This window comes from Carettochelys insculpta, chromosome 8, assembly GCF_033958435.1.
Source record: "Carettochelys insculpta isolate YL-2023 chromosome 8, ASM3395843v1, whole genome shotgun sequence".
In the NCBI taxonomy this organism is placed as follows: Eukaryota; Metazoa; Chordata; order Testudines; family Carettochelyidae; genus Carettochelys; species Carettochelys insculpta.
The window spans coordinates 20644105-20658303 of NC_134144.1; the positions used below are offsets into that span (position 1 = coordinate 20644105).

Genomic DNA, 14199 nt, shown 5'->3' on the forward strand with positions numbered 1-14199 from the left:
AGCAGAGAACTGCCAGGTTGTGAGCCAGTGCGCATAGCTAGGGGTTTGCAGCTGCTGTGGGTCCACACCTCTCACAAGTGAGGATCAGAACCAGGCACAGACTCAGCTTCACTGTAAACAGCTTGGCAGGCCTCAGCAGCATGTGCAGGGAGGGGGTGTCTTGGTGGGATTCCTTAAAGGCCCATGTGGCCAGCGCTGCTGGAAGTGCTTTCCAGCTATGCAACCCTGCCCAGGGCGTTTCCTGACTCACTCTTGTGGAAGAGGGCACACAGCTGCGTGGATGTGCTCTTCCGAAGGGACAGGAGCCTCTTTCGGGTCATGTGTTAGGTGTAGGTGCAATGTTCTGGAGGACCCTGGCCCATGAGTAACCCACCTGGTTAATGGCACTGTCTCAGTGCTCTTGTTCATAACCTCCCACCTGTTTGTACGCTACCTAGATTTTGATCTTCCGGGAGCAGTGTTTGCCTTTCTCCCCCTGTAATGAGCCTGGAACAGTGCCAGTAGTAAAGTAATGGTGAAACGTGTGTTCCTTTCACACTTACTACATCCATGGGAAGTGGAAAGGGTAACTATTTCCTTCCTGCCCAGCCCCCTGCCTCTTTGCTTCTCTTCTGCCTGAAGTCCCATTCCCAGCCCGATCCCCTGCTGGGGCCCAGGTAGCTGTGGCGAACATGTACCCTCCATTTGCCTAGAGTGAGGGATGGGGACTGCTCTCAGGCCCCCAGGCTTCCTGCCTAGGGGAGATGGAGGGTCTGCAGCTCCTCCCAGCTGTAAGGGTAGCTCTTACCATGGCCTGGCTGCAGCCCTTGAACCTCAAACCCTGCCCGACCAAGCCAGACATGGATAGTCAGGGTGTGGGCAGCTGTGAGAAGCAGAGTGGTAGGGGCATGGATACAAGAGGCAGTAGGGTATTATGTCCCCCCCACTTCACTTTTAGGAAGTGTATCACCCCTGACATGAGAGACAGGTTGAAAACCTTTGTCCTACACCTCAGCTGCAGTGCTTTTCTGTTCTTATGGTCCTATTTGTCTATTGTCCTTGTGGCATGGTCCTCTTCTCTTGATCCTCCCATCCCTTAACCTACGCCTCCCATTTCCTCCGTAAATCACCCAACCTCCATCCAGAAAAGGGCTGCTTTTGAGAAAGCAAAGCGTGGCCACTGACCTATGCGCCTGCTGACAGTTACAGAATGGCTTAGCAGGATGAAGACTTACTAGTCAAAGTGCTAGCCAAGGCCACAGTCTTTGCTTCCTTGTGGCTCTGGTCCAGTAACCTACAAGACAGTTGTGCTTGAGGTTTCTCTCAGAGACATGTGCATGGCGAGAGGGCAGGAAAGGAGAGGGAGGCAGCATACAGCAGAAAGCATTGCAGAAGCCCTGTGCCAAACTTGCATGCAACTGGATTGCTGGCAATTCGACCTGCCCAGGTGACTTTGGTCTACAGGAGTTTACATCAAATGAAAGAACTCTATTCTAAAGCCATCCAGGGCAATCCCTATTTTCGGAGTCCTGGGGCAACCATTTAACAGAATGAAAGTACATAAGCAGAACTACATCTCGGAGAGGCTTCTACCAGCAACTGTGGAACTTTAAGCTTAATCTCCCTTACTGCAGTTTTCTGGATTCCTTGTCTTTCAGGAAAATCAACCCTTCTTTTTGGTAAAAAGGGAAAACAACTGGAGGATGAGCTGGCGGGGGAGGGGGGGAAGGAGTTGTCCTGGAGAAATTTTTAAACATCAAAAATGCATCATTTGCCAGGCTGAACTTTAATCAGAATTAGCCAGGAGGAACCAGGATCCACTAATGTGTCAAAGCGAGTAGGCTGAGTAACCTTTTCCTTCTAATGGTGCCTCTTCGTGAGTAACCCTGTGGAGTACCCACCCATAAGTCCCAGCTCATGGCTCCTTTGAGGGAACTGTTGTCAGGCAAGACTTCCTGTCTTGGAAAAACTGAGTGAGAGACTATTGGCCTTTATCAAGCACATGTAAGATCTGGAAACCTTTTGAATAGTTCAACCACTGTGGGTACAAAGCAGTAACAGCTGCAAATTTAACATGATAAAAAAATGCCTCATATTGGGAATGAAATGATCCACTAGATTATAAACCAAAATACCATCCTAGAGATAACTCACCGATAATGCCTACCGAATCATACCATATTTACAAACAATACAGTAAACTTTCATATCCAGCAGTCTATGATCCCAAATTCTCAAATAACCAGCATTTTAACCCTAAGTAAATTTTTGTTACATTTTCCATAATTACAGTAGAGAGAAAGTAAATACAAATAAACACAGCAAATACAGTATAAGTTTGCAGTGCACAATACTACTGTTGCTGGTAAATAAAGTACCCTGCATACATTTATTTGTTTCTTAACATCTAATCTTGTTTTTCATTACTGTTATGCACTACTAGATATACCTGTCTATTATCCAGAATATCTGACTATCTAGCAACTTCCTGATCCAAGGGCTGCTTGATACGAAAGAGTTTATAAGCTATTTATAAATAAGCTATTTTCCCCTCTCCATGCTGTCAACCAGACCAGTAAGCTTTTTAAGAAGTTCCTGTGGTCCAGAGATTTTGGGTAGGCCAGATATTCGCAAAAAACAAAAACAAAATTCCTTTCCTGCATCTTTAAAAACTTGATGCTTGTCAAATTCTATTACAGTACTAAACTTATACCGGTCTAGCCTTTCATGTATTATGGTATGGAAACTTGTAAACTTCCTAGATACAAATCAATGCTATGACTAACATTACAAACTGATGAAACACACCTACAGCCCATTCTATCATCTTACACCACATAAAAGCAAATAAACAAATTCACCCTCTTATTTCTAAAATGAAATTGCAAACTCTATTCAGTAGGTTTGTCCGGTAGTGAGGCAGTACAATGCAACTCAGGAAACATTTAAAAAAACCAAAACATTTTAATAAGTATAAAAAGTTGTTTACTGGTGTTTCTACTATAAAGCTTTGTTCCACAAATCAGAAGTGATAAAATAATTACACATGTTTACAGTGATCAGAGACTGCAGTGTAGACATTCCATCTCACATTTTGTTGACAGTTTTAGTATGACGTACATTATGATTGAATAATCGTTACATATCTAGGACACAGCAAAACTGCAGATGAAGTTCACATCTCACTGTGGAAGTTTATCTATTACTTGGTGACTCACTTCCCTGCCTCAGAGAGCACTGTGGGTACGGATTATATTAAAAATTAAGATGTATAGCTATTTTCACTGCAGAAATGCAACTGTTCAACACGAGTTACAACGACATTATGAATGCACACACCACATTAAATACCAAAATCCCTAAGTTATAAGCTTAGTCCTTGTTTTTAGACAAAATGGCATCTGCGAAATTGAAAAACATACAAGATAGAGTCAAATAAATAACAAAAACAGATGTTAACTAACATACACAGGGGAACATATTGGCATACTGTAGAATCACATGGGTTGGGAAGCACCTCATAATGGGTCATCTACCAGTAATGTAGCCCCTTCCCTTCCTTCTCTATTATTTTACTGTTTCAAAAATCCTGGGTCATTTTCCATCTTTGCCATGGTTATGATGCATTTTGTCTTTAAGATCTACAGAGAACTCCAAAATGTTCTAAGTGTCTGAAGCACAACTTGTGCCATCCTGTCCATAATGTCTAGTGTTTTGAGTTCCCTCCCAAATGAGATTTTACTGGTTTAGCTATACAGTATCTCATATGATTGTTTTGTCTAATGAAACTGGAGCCAATAAATAGGATGCTCCTGTTTTCTGGCTGATATTTTCCTATACACCCACTTACTTACTTCTAGTGGATAGGTGTATATCGTAAATATATTACATAAAGGCTGCTGAAACCATTAAAATAATGTTACATTAATAAGTGTCAAATGTGTCTGCTATAATACAGGATCAGCTTTATCAAATGCTATATCCACATAACATTTTAAACCATGAAATATTTTATGTATTTGCTATTTTTTCCTACAAATACACAATTGCAAACCTGCTGTTAGTTGTGTCACTCTAGGTTTTCTTACATTTTCTCCAAGGATTTTTAACTCAAAATGTATAACGATCATATCTAGGCTAGGTACATTTAAAGTAGACATTGAAAATTTCAAGTAAAATGAACTGTAGCCACATCTACTGGACTCAATACATGTCCCAACATCTAGATTTACTTTGATAAGTTATACAAATACATAATACATTCTTAAATAAAGAAAGCTCACAATATTAATTTGTGAACCTCTCCACATTATAAAACCACTTTACAGGAATGTGTATCCACTTGTATTACTGTTTTAGATTGCAGTGTCTCTTGTTTTCCAGTCTCCACAGACTACTTTCCCAGTCCTTAGGCTTTGGCTATGAAATCTCTTATTTGAATGAGGCAACACTGGTTATTAAGGCTTGTTTGTCTCTCTTCTGAAGATTTCTTCCGATTCCATTTTCCCAAACAGGATGACTATCTTGTATCCTCAGGTTCTGTTTTTATGACCTTCCTTTCTATGTTGTTAAAAGCTGAGTGAGGAAAGTCTTTTAAAATACCAAGGCCTTCTGCCAAAAAAAAAAAAAAAAGGTAAGGGTGGGGGGGTACACAAGGGAAAAGAGGTGCTATTAAACATTGTGTAGAAGTAAATGGCTTCAGTTCTTACCCTAAGAAAACGCCACTGAACCCCATGATTACCGATGACATATCAGCATTCCTAGAATACGAGATTCTCCCGCAGTCTCTTCCCAAGTGGCATATGAGCCCTCAACCACTACAGTTTCATTGCCAGAATGTGAGGCAAGGCAGTGACATACTACTATGCAACCTTCCCATTCACCAGAAAGCACAAATGCTCTGTGCATGAACACATGGAATATTGCTGAGTGTGGCATGAGAAGAATAGATACAGCATTCTGCCAACAGTGCAAACAGCACAATAGTCTTCGAGAACTGCTGCCACAACATCCACCCTTGAGATAGCTCCTCGTTATCCCTAAACCTTGGGGGCGGGGGAGAGGGAGAGAGTCTCAAGGCTGCTCTTGATATTATGCCAATGAACCATTTTATGTGCAAAATGCCTTGCCAAAGCACAGGCATCCAACGCAGACTTCATAGTAGAAGATGAAGAAATATTCTTAACACTTAGTGAAGAGTTTTCCTGTGTGAAACAGGAGAATTGGTGGCCACAAGTCACTAAATAGAAAGGTTAGCAGAAGCACTTCAAAGTCCAGTCTACGGAGCCAGAACAACTGACACTGCTGTGGCTGAAACAGGTTCTACCATAGTTTGGTCAAATCTAAATAGATTGAGCTCAATCTTTATAAACAGAGTGTAGAAGGCACTTTTTAAAAAAGCTGTTTGGAATATCATTTGGTCCCACTCACACAAGCTGAGCCAAATCATGTTACTACCATGCTCAGCCACAAGAGAGTTTAACAGCAGATGTTCTGCTTGGTTATTTTGTCTGTGTAGATGGGTCCCAAGACTCTTGTTTATGCCTGAATAGTTATTGCCTCCCCTGCCCAAAGCATAAATGAAAACATAACAACACTTAAATCTCTCATCAAACGTTCAACATGTTTCCAGACTGACAAGTCATACTGAGGTTTCGCTGGCAGCTTGGTTTCAATGGGTCAGTCTACAGATGGTGTCTTGGAACTAAATGCTTGTTGCAAAGGCTAAATAGATGTGTGTGTCTCCCCTGAAAGCTACCTGTGAATGGATGCTATGGGGCACGTTGTAGTGCTCTGTACCAAATAAAACTTACCTGAGGACTGAGATTTTGCCTCGCCACTGGAGTAAAGTCGGATCAGGTCACTGCCCAGAGGCTTTCCGATGTGCTGCTCTCCATCCAGTGAAATGTGTTGTAACTGTCTATTTTGAAGATTGGACATTCGGAGATTCAAGGGTCTCTCACCTGAAAGAAAAAAAATCAATGCTGAAATATTCAGTACTGAATATGAATCAAAGCAATCACAGGAATCAAAATTAAGGCAAAAAATAATAATTAAAAAAGGACACTGCTGAATGGAATCAGCAAAACACACATTCTAGATTTCAACAGTAACAGAGAGAAAGCTGTGCTAGTCTGTATACTATCAAAACAAAAAAGCAGTCCAGTAGCACTTTAAAGACTAACAGAATAATTAATTAGATTTCAACTGTGCAAGAGAGATTTCCTCTTCCTCTCCAGGATGGCAGCGCTGCTACAGATTAATGCTCAGCTACACAAAATCCCTTATTTTGCTCAAAAACATTTGAAAGTCCTTTAAAAAAAAAAAACAAACACATCACTCTCTCACCCATATTAGTCTGGGTTAAATCACAGAATTTAAGGCCAGAAGGCACCACTGAGTCATCTAATCTGATCTCCTGCATACCACAGGCCACCAACACTGAAACTAACAACAAAAGTAGTACAGCCCACAGGGCACAAAACTATCATACTACGCAGAAGACAGAAGATCAAGGTGCACTCATATATGCCCGAGGCTATTGCAATAGTAGAGGAATCATGGAGGCATACTCAGAATCCCTGCGAATGACCCACATAATCCTAGTGAGTGACCCTCACTCTCATGCGGCAGACAAATTGAAAATATCTAGCAAGGCAACTGCTAAGCTGGAGGGGAACATTCCTTCCCATCCCCACATAAGGCACTCTGGTACCCCCTGAGCATATGAGCAACACCCAGATAGTCAAGCCCCTGAGAGAAATCATGTGAAGGTCCAACAAGCTTTGTGTAATTTGACTCCATTTAAACCTTCACATCTGTACGCTTTATATTGGGCAATCTTCCAAACATATATCCAAACCTCACCTAAAAAGCTGTGTAGTATGTAATGCCCACTTAAGAAAAAAAATCTAGTTCCTTTGTTTCCATTTCTATTCTCTTTTTTAAATCCTTGCCTCCTTAAATATTATGCTCTTGTTCTTTTAAAAAAAAAAAAAAGTCTTTGCTTGTAGTGCCTTACATCTACTAATATTTAGTTTATTTCATGGCAGTAAAAGTATCACTTAAAGTAAAACAAACCTCCTCAGATCCTAAACATAAACACTGATACAAGAATCCAAGCTAGCCCTCCTTCCAACAAAAAGGCACTGGACATGATATGGGGATTACTGTTGGACCCTTTCAGGCCACTAAAAAAACTCACAAATGTAATTTTTTTTTTGTTAATTCCTCAAGACTGACATAACCAACTCCCTAGGTTTGTTCAGCTGTTATCTACACTACTGCAGAAAGTCAACCTAGCACAATGGTTTTCAACCAACGTGCCCTGCAAGACTTCTACGTACCCAAAGAGGTGCATGTACCTTTGGTTGAGAAAACACCGACACAGACTAAGCTCTTTCAGGCAGGGATCTTGTCTTTACTTGTCCGCTTCGCTTCCTCAACACTGCTGATGCTATATGAATAGCATCAGTACCAATAATGATTGCATCACTCAAGACAAATTGGGCGGCAGCAATACCATGCCTGGAAGCTACTGTACCTTGTCCATCTGCATTATCTAATGTCACACCATTGGGGCTGTGCTCTTCTGAGCTTTGTCTGTAGTACCCAGTAGAAATACGTCTCTCTGAATGTTGCAATCTCTCTAACCCTGCTTGGTTACAAAAAAACTCCATTTGTTTTGCCATCACCTTCTCAGACTGCAAAGAAAGAAAAAAGATATATATGGATTTTGCTGTACAGGAAAGAATAAAACTAGCAGATAATAAAGCAAGCACCATATAGCTCTTTGTTGAACACATGCACCCAAGTGTGCCTCAGTTACTTCAAAACTAAATCAATCAAATAGTTTGCATCCATTAAAGCAATTTCACACACTACATACACGTACAGTGTCACTGAAAGTGCATAAAAATCATGTGTTCTATTTTAGCCAGTCAACATGACATTTTCTATCCGAGGAGAATAAATTTTCTGCATTTTAAGACTGCAGTCTACACTTAAACTCTTCAATGCAGGAGCTGTGTCTTAATTATCAAATTTAGCCCTACTGGAATAAATGGCACTATGCAATATTCCAAGAGCAATGGCAACATCTGCTAAAAAACTTATGCCAAGATTTTACCAGACATTTTGGAGTCTTTATTTTAGGAAACAGCAGTACACAAGTTAAAAAATCTGCCATCATGAAAGTGTAGGATGACAGTATGTTTGTGGGGGATAAAGGTGTGAAACGTCTGTCTAGAAGAAGAACAAGACCTATACACCTCTAGAGAGTGAAATTAAACAATGTAGAGCAACGTGGGAGGGAATGGTGTATAAATGTTTGTCATCAACTTTAGTGCCAAGAGAATTTTAACTTTCAATATGATCTTGTTCTCAAGACTATGACTAAACATCTCTTAAAAAAACAGTTAAAATATGCCCATTACTATTCATCTCCATTAAAAAGATCTGATTCTTGCAAGGGGTTGTCTCTTTGGAGATGTGGAGTGACCTCAATTCCCACAAATATCTGTGCGCTCAGAAGATAACACTACAAATTAACAACAGTGTAAAAGACGACCATGCTAGGTTTTCCAGTAAAGCAATGACACAGAGCAGGGAAGGAACCTGTTTTATATTTGCTTACTTTAGATGTCATCATGGTCTACAGGAGAAACACAGAACCCTGACTTTAGGTCTTGGCAGATAGGTAAAGGGAAAAACTATTTTATAACAGGTTGCTTTCAAGTGTATTTTGATTGGTGGTCTAACCTGTGGGTTCGGTTAGAATTTTAGTATCTGAAACAATACTTTTTTTTTTTTTTTTTTGAAGTGTTTCGCTTTTACTTGTCATGAACTGTAAATGTCAGTATCATCTTCCTTTCCTTGTGTCACGCCTTGGTGGAGTTTCTTATTTTCTTGCAATGAATGAAGGTAAAACTATATCATGTCATAACAGCCCCAAGAGTTAAACCCAAATTAGTAGTGATATGATCTCAGCTACCCCAGGTAATCTGAGAACTGGAATTCATGATTTTAGTCATCAAAATATTATACCAAAATCAGCCTAGAAAGTAACTGTTTCTATTCTAGATGGCATCTCCGCAGAAACCTGATTGTTTTGTGTAGTGTGTCTACCTGGGAATTAAGAGCTGCCAAATCTTCACTTTTGCCTTTGGCCAAGGCAAGTGGTACTTTCTCTTGTTGATAAAGTGTCTGGACTGTCTCCTGGAAATCAGGAAAACCATCCTGTTGAGAAAAAACAGAACATACAATTTTGTTTTGTTTTTAAACAAAATGCAGTGTAACAGAGTTAAAAGAATATTCTTTAAGTCCTGTGACAAACATGACCTAGGATTTAAGGCTCTGAAGCATGTTAACCAAACTATGCTTCCACAATGTGATATGGCAGCACATTTGATCTGGCTCCTATCAGGAGACAAGCGTGAGATCAGAGGCTTATGCCGTGCCTAACATCAGGTGTAAATACAGAGAAACGCCACTGACTTCATTTGAGTTAATGTGGAGCTCAGCCAGTGTAAAAGAGCAGAATTAGGCCAGTACTTTGTGGCTTTCCTTTAGCTTTAGCAACTTGGGTATTTTGATTTTTTAAAGGAAGTTAATGCTATAAATGTAGCTCTAACTTTGAATAGTTGTATCTGTAGCATCCAAGAGGCTTGCCAAACATTCTTAGTAAGATCTTGAGATTGATCTTAGATGAACAACAATGCATGTACTTGCCTATCTTACAGTAGCAGAAGTTAGTAACTCAGAAAACCAGGCAAACCAACACAAAATGCAACATGCTGCACGCACACGCACACACACACTCTTCCCTCCCCCCACCCACCCCCGGTCTTGGTGTAAAATGGCTTATCTTTACAAATCTCTGCATGGTAAACAGTCCACTTAAAAAAAAAAGAGTTGCATGGACTTTATATGCTACAGAAAAATTCTGCTCTACCAGGTGCATGGATCTGAAACTCAACTTATCCAGCTCTAACTTTTGAAACTTGGAAATCTCCCATGTCTCCTGTGAATGTAAAAAATTGCAAGTTCCTACAAAAACCTGCAATCACCACTGCAGTAAATAGCAAGATTAAATATTCATGCAGTTTAGTGCTGTACAAGCAAAGCCCATGTAAAGTCGTGGAGATGCATCATTGTTTATAAGAAAATGCAGAAGGGAAGAGGCTAAAGAAAGAAGTAGTATGTAAAGTCAGTGAAATTCATAACTAGGAGACCATGTGCCAAAGTAACACGTTTAGGAGGATCACAGGCAGTGCCTATGGCATGCTAGACACACACATGCAGGAAGACAGTTCATGCCCAAAAAGTTTATAATCCAAGAAAGGGAAACCTGGTATCCCCAGGGGGGGAAAAAAAAAGCCTGTAGAACGATACACTGCCTCCGACTAACAAAGGAAAGGAGGGGAAAAAAAAATTCAGAAGGCAATTAGTGAACCACGAGGCCTGGGCAGTCAGTGGCCTACCCAACAGTGATCAGACACATCTGTGACACTTTGAATGCTGTCAGGGGTCTGCTTCCCCCATTCACAGTGCACCTCCATTCACTTCAGCCAGGCCGCTCTCGCTCCTGGGGAGGAGAATCACACCCAGAGTGTGGCTCAGCCTCCCGCCCTGCCATTTGACCAACAAAAATAAAATCCAGTAAGTATGTACCACTTCAGAACAACATAAATTCCAGAAGCTGAGGATTTATGGAGAAATAGGAAGTGCAATACAAACACTGCTGCTTTTACTCTTAGATATGAATTTACTGTCGAGTATAGGGTGTTTTTGTTTTTGTCTTTTAAGAGGCCTCATCTCTACCTTTAAATCCATAGGTACACAAGCTGAAATTTTGCATATGGATGTATGACAACCCAAATGATGTAATTTAGTGCTATGAAATGCACTTTCATAGATTCACATCGGCAATTGCACAACAGTGCAAAATCAAAGTCCATTTTTCCCAAGCAGACCCAGAGATATGAATGGTTTCTGGTGTTTTGTGTTACTCTCACATACATATCTTCAGCAGGCAGGTGGATTCTGGATCACCTTTCCTAAGATGTACCCCTACCCCACTCATCTTTTGTTCACAAAAGACTTACGATATAGGAATGGATGACTCAGAAAGAGGTAGCAGAAGGTTATGCAATTCTGTGTGACGTCCGTCAATGGCCTACTCCTAGCTAAGCATGTCTCTCCCTGTTCCTGCTCCCTACTGTGTACTAAGGGTCTGCTTCACACGTCTCACGTGTTTCTTCCATGCTGCTCTAGGTTGTTTTTAAAGTGGTTTCTTACAGCAGATGTTCTCAGACTCACATGTGTGCTTGCCTTGCCTCCAGTGACACTTTCTGTACACGAACAGCAGATTGCAATGCTTCTGTTCTTTTGACTGGGAGATAGAGAAATCCCACACCTCCGAGCTTGGTTCTCGTTTCAACCTGCCTGGCAATGGTGTAGGTAGGCATCTGTCTTCCCTCTCCTCTCTCCAGAGCCCACACTGACTGCAGAGGTTTTCTCCGAGCCCCTTCTTCAGTCTTTCATTCCCCTCTGGGTCTCTTACTCCCCCTGAGCTTTTTGAACTTGGCCATTTCAGGCTCTCCCATTCCCTTGCCTCTGTTTCAACACTGCCATTCGCTTGATGGTTCCTTTGTATTACCAGCACATGGAAGAACAAGAACTTCCTCATTCTCCCTTTCTTCCCCTCCTGGCTGTCACTACTATCTGTGGAAAGTGAATCTGTTCACACACAATTTAATAAGACAGAAATGAGGGGGCTGAGAGGCAGCTCTGTCAATGCCATTTGTGCAATATACCTGTGACTTGTTTTGTGTTCTGAGCTGCTGCCACGGCAGCTTACTGCCGTGGCAGCAGCTCACCGCTTTGCGCAGCAGAACCAGTGACTCATCCGAGATGATAAAAGAAGGGGCACCCTCCTTCTTGCAACACCCTTCACAGAATGACATGGTTCCTTAGTGGGAGACGGGAAAGCTGTTTGCATGGTTACTCTCCCCTATTGCTCTTTGTCCGGAAGAAATTCGAGAGCCACCACGCACTCTTCTCATTCACTCCCAGATCCCATCCCAAGTAACTCCATTCCTTCTCCCACTCCCTCTTCTCCTTCAGCCTGCCGTTTGCCTGGAAGTTCTCTTATTTACACAACTCCTACAGCCTTCCCTCCCACGCTATCAACAAAAAGGGATGGGCACGCGGGGGAAGAGAAAGTCTTTTACAGGTAATCTGATGTAGTTCATGCTATTGTGTTGCTTTGTAATGCTCCCGTGTATTTAATTCTCATGAAGAAGGATTTTCAAGACTGGCTGGAGGCAGGTAGTGTGTGTAACTGCCCACACAGCCCTGCCAGTACACCTACATCAAGCCTAACCTGCAAAATCCCAGATTTGTTTTAAAGGTCACTTTGCCCATTTCCTGAAGCAGTCACTTACACCCATGTAATGTGTGGTACGAAACGTTTCCAAATCAGCACAGTGGTCTTTCACACCACGCTAGGAAGAGGTATGACTATCTAATTGGCAAGGCAATGACAAATCGTGCTCCAATGTTTCAATCCTGTCTCTGGCAGTAAATGAAAAAAGACCTTTTAAAAAGAAAGGCCAAGACGTTGCCTTATGTCTCCACAAGTGAAAAGCCAGCACGCTAACCACTGTACTTCCTTGTTCTCTGTGTTCAGAGACAGAAGAGGCAACTGTACAACTTGCAAAGTCTCCTCTCCCCAAAAGCTTCAACTTAAGTCTACTTTATTTTTCCATTTTTTTATTTCCCCATAGAAAAATATCCTAAAAAAAATACAAACAACAACAAGTGGACTGGAGCGATGGAGACTTGGTGGGATGACTCGCATAACTGGAGCGCTGTTTGGGAAGGACATCAACTGTTCAGGAAGGACAGGCAGTGGAGAAAAGGAGTGGCGGCACTGTATGTAAGAGAGCAGTATGATTGCTCAGAGCTCCAGTACACGGAGGTTGAAAAGTCAGTTGAGAGTCTTTGGGTTAAGCTTAGAGGCGGAAACAACAGATGTTGTGCTTGGTGTCTGCTCTGGGCCATTAGATCAGCACTAGATCAGGTAGATGAGCATTTCTTCAGGTAACTAAGAGACGCTTCCAAATCACAGGCGCAGGTTCTCATGGGAGACTTTAATCACCCAGACATTTGCTGGGAGAGCAATACAGCAGCACACAGACAATGCAGGAAGATTTTGTAGAATACTGGGGATAACTTCCTGGTACAAGTGCTGAAGGAACTGACCAGGGGCCGTAGGCAGTTTGACCTGCTGCTCACAAACACAGCAGAACTAGTAGGAGATATAGAAGTGGGTGGCAATCTGGGCTGCAGCAATCATGAGATGGTGGATTTCAGGAACCCAACAAATGGAAGGAAGGCGAGCAGTAAAATACAGACCCTTGATTTCAGAAGAGCAGACTTCAGCACCCTGAGAAGACTGGGATCCCCTGGGGATACGAAAGGAGAAAAGGAGAACTGGCAGTATTTTAAAAAAGCCTTATTGAAGGCACAGGAACAAACCATCCTGATGTACAGTAAGAAAAGCATATATAATAGGCAACCAACTTGGCTTACAAGGGAAATCCTTGGTGAGCTTAAACTCAAAAGGGGCACATATAACAAGTGGAAACTTGGACAGATGACTAAGGAGAAGTATAAATATATTGTTGGAGAATGCAGGAGAGTAATCAAAAAGGTGAAAGCACAACTGGAACTGCAGCTAGCAAGGGATGTTAAGGGTAACAAGAAGTGTTTTTACAGACATGTTAACAATAAGAGGGTGTGGGGCCATTACTGGATGAGAAACATAACCTGCTGACAGAGGATGTGGGAAAAGCTGAAGTACTCAATGCTTCTTTTGCCTCTGTCTTCATGGACAATGCCAGCTCCCAGACTCTGGCACTAGACAATGCAGTATGGGAAGGAGCTGGGCAGCCCTTGGTGGGGAAAGAACAGATTAAGGGCTATTTAGAAATGCTAGACACACACAAATCCATGGGTCCAGAGGTACTGAGGAAATTGGCAAATGTCATTGCAGACCCTTTGGCCGTTATCTTTGAATACTTGTAGAGATTGGGAGAGGTCTCAGATGACTGGAAAAAGGCAAATATAGTGCCCATCTTTAAAAAAGGAGGAAAGAAGAACAATCCAGGAAACTGTAGACCAGTCAACCTTACCTCAGTCCCCAGAAAAATCATG

At 41.8% G+C, this 14199-nt stretch overlaps 1 protein-coding gene across 2 annotated transcripts in view; it reads right to left on the reverse strand.

Annotated features, from left to right (window-relative positions):
- Positions 1-2929: 2929 nt before the first annotated feature.
- NAB1 (NGFI-A binding protein 1) overlaps positions 2930-14199 on the reverse strand; it is a 32153-nt gene continuing 20883 nt past the window's right edge. For both annotated transcript variants that reach the window (XM_075000872.1, XM_075000873.1), the window contains exons 5-8: positions 9106-9216; positions 7523-7682; positions 5793-5942; positions 2930-4590 (exon numbers count right to left, since the gene is read on the reverse strand). In XM_075000872.1, the coding sequence (XP_074856973.1) occupies positions 4499-4590; positions 5793-5942; positions 7523-7682; positions 9106-9216 (513 nt within the window). In that variant the 3' untranslated portion in view covers positions 2930-4498. The remainder of the gene's footprint in view (positions 4591-5792; positions 5943-7522; positions 7683-9105; positions 9217-14199) is intronic.